Source organism: Trichechus manatus, unplaced genomic scaffold, assembly GCF_000243295.1.
Source record: "Trichechus manatus latirostris isolate Lorelei unplaced genomic scaffold, TriManLat1.0 scaffold00062, whole genome shotgun sequence".
Lineage (NCBI taxonomy): Eukaryota > Metazoa > Chordata > Mammalia > Sirenia > Trichechidae > Trichechus > Trichechus manatus.
The window spans coordinates 2,429,624-2,438,372 of record NW_004443998.1 but is presented as its reverse complement, the minus strand read 5'-3'; the positions used below and the strand labels follow the sequence as shown (position 1 = coordinate 2,438,372).

Sequence of the window (8,749 nt, the reverse complement as noted above, 5' to 3'; positions counted from 1 at the left end):
AGCCGCGGCCGCGCGGGGGGGCGCTGGCGTGGGCGTCACAGGCCCAGGGCGGCCGCGTGCTTTTTGGCTTTCAGTCTGAGATCGGCGATGCTGGAGTTCTTGCTGGTGGTCTTGGCGGCGGCGGCGGCCGCCACCACCGAAGCCGCCGAGGCCGAGTCGGCCGCCAGCGTGGCGAGCGGCAGTCCGAAGGGCGGCGCCGGGAACATCATGTAGGGCGCGTGCGCCGCCAGGTGCGGGTGCAGGTGGTGGTGCGCGTGCGCCACGGCGCTGTCCAGCTGCAGCTGCGCCTGAACCTGAAAGGACAAGGGCGTCACGTTGCAATGACTATCCTAGGGTGACAACGAGAATAGAAACAGAGCGTTAACGGCGTCCAGCTGGACTGGGGAGGACTGGGGGCGGGGGGCGGGAAGGGATCGTTTGGCTGCGCGTCTTGCCCCGAGAGTGACCTTCTCAGCCTGTTACTGAATCTGGGGCGCCAGGGGGGATTCCAGTGGCCCTAGGCCTCCGCACCTCTCTCAGCGTGGGCTTATCTCTCTGTACCCCAGGGACCCCGTCTGCCGGAACCTGGCCGCCCCCTGGAGAGCTGGGCTGAAGAAAGGGCGGCGTTATTATTGTGCTGGAACCTCGCCCTCCCGAAACTAACAGTGGTATACTGGAAAAGCTGAGGGCTAGAGCCGTTAACCCCCTTTCCCGCCATACACCCTCCTTCCCTGCTACTAAAGCACCGAGTCTCCAAACGCGCAAACTACAAAACTTTTCCATGCCACTTCAAGAAGCAATTGCATCTTCCCCACAATTGGCAGAGCTGTCAGACAGTACTGCGCAACCTTGACTGCCACAAGAGTCACCTGGGGGTCTTGTTAAAACGCAGATTCTGATGCAGCAGGTCTGCATTTCTAACAGTCTCCCCGGTGGTGCTTAAGCTGTTGGCCCAAAGATCTCGTCCTGAGTAGTAAGGGTTTCCTTCTCAAGGTCCCCTCTCCTTTTCTCGGGTCAATCCCTTTCACTTCAAAAGCCCAACCCCAGGGAGCCAGAGTCCTCTCCAAGAGAGCTAAAATCTCCCTAGCACCTACACTCAATACATGGGTACAACCAGGTATCTCCCCAGACCAGGGCACTGGTGACTGGGCGCTAACTCATGACAGCACAGTCATGCCGAGCAGGGTTCCCAGTCGAAGCTGGGGAAGGTCAGGCACTAGCTGGGAAAAGATTGCGCCCTCATGCTCTGACAGCGGGGAGTTCCGAGCTCTGGGATTTCCCAGGATTAAATGATTGCTGCAGACTGTCCTTTTAAAATACAGTCTTAATGGTTTCTTTAAGGTTAAGAAAGGAATTTTGGAGGTAGGGCAGCCCTGGGAAGACCAAGATTTCACTTCACCAGGGATGAAGCTTTGCTTACAGAGAGAGCTTTAAAAAATCAAGTCTGAGTCGGGAGGACTTTTACTTATTTATTTTTCTTCCATCAGAGACATTTAATGTGACTAAGAGGTGGAAGATACCTGGAAAAAATATTTAGAAGGTTGCCTTAGAAACACTTTAGGACTAACCTCTGTATTGAATATGACAAAGTGTTAATCAAAAGGCTTTTCCTTCCTCTTCCCAAGTGCAATCTTCAGAGCATTTTTAAAAGACCAGTTACTGCCCTGAGGCCCCTGCGGGGTTCCAACAGGGACAGAAAGGGCCAGTCATGCAGGCCCCTGACACTGTATGGATTTTTAAAGGGGAGTGGATACACTATATCATCTTAAAATCGTTTCTTTAACTGCTCAGACACCATCACTGGGACTCAGAAAGGGAGGATGCTCAACAGTTCAAGCAAATATCCAAGTCTTTCTGCAGTTATAAACAGATGAAACTAGGCTGTACTTGCCTGCTGAAATGGCATCCTTAAAGCACCTACGTTGACATAAGGTGCGACTCGACAAGCTTCAAACTGGCTGGCAGCCCCTATGAGGACGCCTGCAAAAAATAGGGAACAAAACACAGTAATGTAAGGTTAATAGCTCCAGCACTGCTCTCCAATGTTCCAAATGGTACCAAGATTGAACTAATTCCTTTGGAATTGAATTCTTAGCTTTCTAAACTGATGCCATAATTAAAATACATACAGTTTACTCCCAAACCTTAGGACCCTCATTAATTGCCTGCAGAAAAGATGCTGAATTTAAAGACATGGGTCATCTTTAGGAAGATTTTTCAGTCTTTGTAATAACAATATGCTCCAACTCTCTTTTTACGTAGAATATCAAATGTTCTTTGTATGAGATGCATACCTTTGTGGAGTTGGTTTTCTTGTTTTCTACATTTAGCTCTTCGATTTTGAAACCAAACCTACAAAGTGGAGGGGAAAAAAAAACCCTAGATATTATGACCCCAAAATTTAAAATTACAAGAATACAGAAGAGGAAAAAAAAAAGTAAGTGTTTTAGACAAAGATTGGGAGATACAGCAAGCGATCTTTCATTATATACAACAGTCTCAATTTTCAAAGTTAAAAATGTAAATGAATTAGCAAAATAAAAAAGATTTCATAGACTTTTGCAAGATAAAGTGCTTCCTGATAAATTACTATTAGCCCTAGTTTCATCTTTCCCCATTACAGAGTCCCTAAGGCCTAAAACGCTCCCTGATACCTGATACCAACGTGATAATGGGTTTAGATGTTTGCACAGTAAGACCTGAAAAGAATGTGCTCATTAATAGCCTGTAATATTAATTAGCTTCATCTTCAAGAAAAACCAAACCCCAAAGCAAATAATGACTCTGGGTTTTTTTTTGTGGGGGCGGGGGGAGCATTAGGAGTGGAGGAGAGGTAATTAGTGTCATAAAAATCTCACTACAAAGAAGTTTAGAATTTCTCTGTTCCTCTGTAGAGCGGAGTGTAACACAGTAGCAGGATAATTGTGCCATTATCATGATAATCTAATTTGCTTCTATAGAAAAAGCGGCTGCTTGCAGTTTAGGTGGTAGAGAAGCATCCAGAAAATAGCTCTAAAACTTAAATAAAAGTATGAAAAAATAAAGAGAAACAATAAAGTTCACTTAGTAAACGAAAAAGAAAGAGCATCCATTGGGGGCAGGTGAATCAAGTAACTCCTGGATACTACCTTTTCCCGATATTACCTTTTTAAATAAACTTGCCAACTTTTAGATTTTTTTTAATACAAATATAGCTTGCTTTTATACCCCCGTTCCAATAATACAGCACACTGACTGGTTTACAAATGAATGTAAAAATACACGAAGGTAAAATATTGCTTCAGAGCTAGTTCTGGTAAGTTTGTGAAAGCAAGTGTCCCAATCAATGTAAATCTTCAAAAATTCCCCTGCCGAGTTAGTGTAATAGGAGGGCGGATTTCGTGCCAGGGTGCTGTCTTTTGTGCAACTCAGATGGCCTGAGGCTTCTTGCCGCTTCCTTCCCTAGAAGAGTTGGAGCTGAGATGCTAATACTCATAACGATAATAATCATTATCACGTCCTTAAGGGTTGCTGAGCCCCTAGACATCTCAGTGCACCCAGTAAAGCAGCAGAGGCTTAAAAAGGACGCTGTGCTGTTGACGCTTTGAGGACCAAGGCAGCCTATTATTACTTTTTTCCTTCAACGTGACTGCTCTGTTTTTGTCCTGATCCTATTACAAGACGCGGGGAAGCCCCATAAGAATTGCGCATAGTTCGCTGCAGATGGTGGTCTCTGCGCCCAGAGACCCAGGGAGTATCTGTTACAGCCACACTTTGTAACAGCTGCAGATGTTCGGGGCCTACAACTGCTCCGTGTGTTCAGACAAATAATGACCTTCTTTATTATTTGAGCGGAAATACTATCTGAAATATTTAAATTTGTTCTCCATAAACCTGGAAGGGTATATATATATATATACACACACACATATATACCACACACCCCCACGCACCCCCCACATACATATATTTACTTTTAAATGCCCCCAAAGCCTTCTTATGTTATTATGTTCACCTCCATAACCAGTAAAGAAAACGTGCTCAGATCTGAACTTCATCGGTTATGACACCTGCTGGGGGTGGGGGTGTCAGACTTTGAACAGGCTAATATTAAGATAAGTGGGTTGTTGTTTTAAAATTGAGTTTCTGTAGGTGCAGGCTGCCTCAGTTCAATGAGTGAACAAAGAGTCACCAAAACGCATTTGTTTCTCCACCGTTTCACATGCATCTTGAGATCTACCGCTAATGGCAGACTGTAAATTTCTGCACTTAACAGTTACTAATTTACTTTATAGTCTGTACATCTATAAACCTAATTGGCATATCCGCTTGGCAAACCTACACCGCGAAGCAGACCCTCAAGAAACCCAACTCACACAAGCAAAATATCCGTTGTTAACTTCTAAAGCATCCAGAGATAAAACGTTTTCTGTGGGATTTTTTTTTTAAGGCTTATAAAAGTAGGCGCATTAGGATTAAACCACATTAAAGCCAGCACCAGGCGAGGCGGGTGTGGTTTATAGAAACTCTGGGAGCAAGCCCAGCACAGCTTTCTTCTGCTGGGAACATATGTTGGGACGGGAGAAAAAAAAAATGCTGTAGGACTAAAATCTAGCTAGGAAAACGTAACATTCCTTTCCTTCTCACCTCACACCAGACACATGAACCCGCACCCTGGAAGTGTGGCCCCAAGCCACCTCCCGACCTCCAGACGCGCCTTCCCCCTTCACGCCCCGGGCCCAGCCTCAGCCTCCTCGAAGCTCTCGGTACCTGCACGCGGGCTTCGGACAGGCCCAGCCGCTGGCTCAGCTCCTCGCGCATGAAGGCGTCAGGGTAGTGGGTCTCGTCAAAAAGCCTCTCCAGCTCGTTGAGTTGTTCCAGGGTGAAATTGGTCCGACTTCGCCTCTGCTTGATTTTAGTCTGGCCTTCGTCCTCCATCCCTTTCGCATCCTCTTTGCGATCCTTCAGCTCCGGGGACACTGGAGGGGGGCACCACGGATGGGGCCACACATACATTCACCCGCGCGCGCGCGCACACACACACACACACACACACACACACACACACACACGAACAAAAACAACATAGCAAATCCCATTACCAGGTTTGTCTCAAAGAAGGGGGGAGGATCCAGCCCCTCCCTCTCGCCCTGAGGAAGAGGGTCCTCAAGAAGTACAAAGGTCAAGTCGGGGAGGCCGCCCAGGGCAGGGTGGGCGTTCACCTCCCCTCCGCAGTCTGTGGCCTCAGCTCACCGCCTCACTCTGCACCCCATAGTCTCCTGCACCCCCCTACCCCCACCAAGGCCAAATCTGCTCCACTCACCCTCTCGCAGTCACTCTCTGCCAAGCACTCCCAGAAATCAAAGCACCGCGCCGGGTGCCTTGCCGAGCGCGGCCCGGGCAGAAGGGCGCGGCGAGGCCACTCACTGGCCGCTCACATCACCCATTCCCGGAGGGCTGGGCCCTTCTCTGGCCAGCTGTGACCGCCGCTGGCTCCCTGCCTCTTGCAAACTTGCTGGTGTACTTTAGGAACAATTGGGCCGAAAGGTCGCAGCGGGAGAGCAAGACCCGGGTGCTGCGCGGTTCAGGGAGCGGAATCCCCCGGCACCCTGCGCCTTCCCAGGGCTTCGGCCAAGTCCCGCGGGCAGCCCTACAGGCAGCCTGGCATTCCCTGTCCCCCCTCCCGACTCAGGCCGCCTGAGCACAAGCGCCCACGCCATGTTGGCGGCCTGGAGGGCTCGCCGCCCACGCTGGGCCAGCAAGCAAGGGCGGAAAACCTGCCTCTGGGGCCCGCGAAACCCACCGCTGCTCTGTCTCTCCTTCTCCCTCCCCCGTGGAAACGCAGACTCGACCCTAAATGCTTAAACCCACAGAGATCAACAGGTTCAAGCGGAACAATCGCGGTCCTCTGTTTCTATTGGTTGCTCACAGTCTTTTCCTGCATCCAGCAGCTCGGATGTTTAATAAAATATGCATTTTTCTGCTCTGGGTTTGCACACATCCGTTGATATTTTTCTTGTCCTTCCTTTTAAAAACAGGAGCTCCACAAGCGTGAGCATACAGAGCCACCCAAGGGATATATTATTTTTTAGGCCAAGGGGCAGTGAGCCAGGGAGCCGGTATCAACCTAAACTGCCCCCTAAAACCTGCCTCTTCTGCGCCCAAGTCGGTGAATCGACTTCTCGGGTGTCAAGGCTGAGTCTGGATACCGAGACAGTTTGCAGTTCTTCTCAGCCCCAAATCCCGATCAGCATGGGTTTTCAAAATCATTTCCAGAAGAGCCTTGCAAAATAATTCCGATCTGCAGAGAAACTGACATTTGCCCTGAGCTTGGAAGTCAACACTCCCAGGGACTGCGCCCGCCCCGGGTTCAGACCCGAACCTTGCCGTCCCGCGAGCTGGAGAGCCCAGGGTCTGGGACGGTGAACCAACACCAGGGGGGCTGCCCTGGGCCCGTGACGGCTGTGCCCTCACTTCCCAAATTTAGGGGTACTTGGTGCCGGGTCTGGCGGAGAAGAGTCTAGACTTCAGCCCAGCCTGGCCTCCTGGCTGCCGTGATCTTAAGCGCTGCCTGCATTTTTAGTTCTCAGAGTTCGTTTTGTGGACATCTGTCCTTCCTCCGGGGAGGAAGTGGACGTTATAGCCAACATTCGGATCCAATTTAATAGGGAAAAATTTCCACAGATACTGCAGTGAAATTTAAATATGAAAACACACCCTTCGGATTCTGCCAAAGGGGTCAGAAGGCTTTGTCTATTTCATGTCGTCTACACAGTGGACGCCTTTCAAACTTTTGCAGCTTCAAAGAGAAAGATGTCCAAATTGCAAGTTGATTAATAGACTTAATATAATCTCTATTTTGCCCCCAAATTTCCACTTAATGGCCTAAACAGGAACAGACCGTATTATAAACAACTTAATTGCTTGCTTAAATATGTGATTCTACGCATGCCACATATTTTCTTAATTGGAAAAATATGGCAGCCCATTAGTTACTGCAGGCACCAAGTGCCAAATTAATTTTATTGTTGAACTCCTTCAAATTGGCACAGGACGCTCCACCATCTAGGTAAAGCCGCTTTGTAACACTTCTCTGGCACCAAAGAATTTCTTTTTTCTCCGCAAGACCAGTAGTGGACGATGCAAAGCAATAAAGAAAGTGTGTAAATATAGAAAAAAAAAACCTCTAAAAAAGGAACCTAAAGGCGTCAGCCAGGAGAAGGAACATAGCCCGGATTTTAGCCTGCCTCGACCTCATTCTACCTTTGTAACTCAAAGAGAACGGGAAGTTGTGGCCCCCAGGATCCTGGATCTCTGCGGAATTGAAAGGTTTTCTAGCAGCGGCCCAAACCCCAGGGGTGACCCGAGCGGGAAGCCAGTGTTTCTCTCTCCCTTTCTCTCTCAAAGTCGGCGCTAGATGCTAGCCTTAATCCGGCCGCCTGCCTGAGCCCTTGCCAGCACCCGGTCCGCGGAGCTCGGCCTCGCGAACTTCCTCCTCCGCCCGCGGCCCGTGCGGGCTGCGGGCCCATCTCCGGCTGGTGGAAATGCATTTCGGTGGAATGGGAACAGCCGGAGCATCCGCGAAGGGCGCAAGCAAACCCCCGCACTCACACTCGGCCCCCACTCACGACCGTGCGCACCGCCGGCCTCCCGCCCTCCACCGTCACTCTAGCTTGCAAAGCTGGGGTCCCAGGGCCCTCTCGGCGTCCCGCCCCCGCCCCGCGGGGCCTCGGGATCCCCTCGGGCCCGAGAGGCGTCGGGAAGGCGGGGAAGGGGACCACGGCCGGGGTCGGGCCGTTACCCTCGGTGAGCCGCGGGCTGCCCGGCTCCCTGCTTCTCTCGGCGGCGCCCATGTCCAGCTCCCGGACAGGAGAGCGCCCTCCTCCTGTTCCTCCGCCTGCTCCTCCTCCTCCTCCGCCTCCTCCGCCTCCGCCTCCGCCTCCTCCTCCGCCGCCACCGCCTCCGCCGGCCGCCCGGACTGCCGGGCTGCTGCGCTCGTCGCGGCCCGGCTCGGCGCCCGGCGCCTCCTTGGCCCCGCGCAGCGGCCCGCTTTCCAGCACCTCCCGGTACGTTATGATTTCCTTCTTCTCCTTCACTTTCTGGTCAAAAGACTTGGAGACGAACGCCGTGAGTTCTTCCATGGCCGCCACCGCCCGGCAGCCGCGCGCTCAACCTCGCCCAGCCGAGCCCCGCGCGTTTTTTCCTTCTCCTTTTTTTACTGCTCCAGCCCCCCCAGTAATAACACATCAATGGGGCAGGGGGTGGAGGGGGGAGGAGGAGGAGAAGGAAACGAGGAGAAGACTGAAGAAGGAGGAGAAGTGAAAGGAGGAAAAGAAGTCCGAAGAGGAGGAGGAGGAGGAGGAGGAGGAGGAGGAGGAGGAGGAGGAGAGGGCGGGGGCCGCAGCAGGGAAATGGGGACTGGCGCTCCCCCGCCGAAGCGCGCTCGTTCAGTGGGAAGATCTTTGACAATTCTTCCTGCGGAGAGTTCAGATCTGATAGCGACGCTGCGCTTGAAGTCTCACTATTTATACTTGGCAAAGGCGGCCCTTGTTCCGAGTAAATTACCTCCCCGCAACTCCAAGTGAGCACCTTCCCGGGGAGCAGCCGCGCCACTACCTGGCGCGGGGGCGGGGGGAGCCGGGAGAGAGAGAAACGGGGCGGGGGGGAGACAGAGGGAGCGAGAGAGGCCGAAGGAGGGAGGGAGAGAGACGAGGGAGAGAGACGAGGGAGAGAGACGAGGGAGAGAGACGAGGGAGAGAGACGAGGGAGAGGGAGACGAGGGAGAGAGACG

At 51.7% G+C, this 8,749-nt stretch overlaps 1 protein-coding gene across 3 annotated transcripts; it reads right to left on the bottom strand.

The window, feature by feature from the left end:
- Positions 1-35: 35 nt before the first annotated feature.
- Positions 36-8,099, bottom strand: SHOX2 (SHOX homeobox 2). 3 transcript variants are annotated; one of them, XM_023733836.1, is made up of 6 exons: positions 7,760-8,099; positions 7,152-7,221; positions 4,729-4,939; positions 2,274-2,331; positions 1,871-1,959; positions 36-329 (listed from the first exon to the last, which is right to left on the bottom strand). In XM_023733836.1, the coding sequence occupies exons 1-6, from the start codon at positions 8,097-8,099 to the stop codon at positions 36-38; spliced, it is 1,062 nt and encodes a 353-aa protein (XP_023589604.1). The 3 variants fall into 3 exon arrangements, with proteins under 3 accessions (XP_023589604.1, XP_004379218.1, XP_004379219.1); XM_004379161.1 differs by lacking the exon at positions 7,152-7,221 and having other exon boundaries at positions 4,729-4,937; XM_004379162.1 differs by lacking the exon at positions 7,152-7,221 and having other exon boundaries at positions 36-293; positions 4,729-4,937.
- Positions 8,100-8,749: the final 650 nt, after the last annotated feature.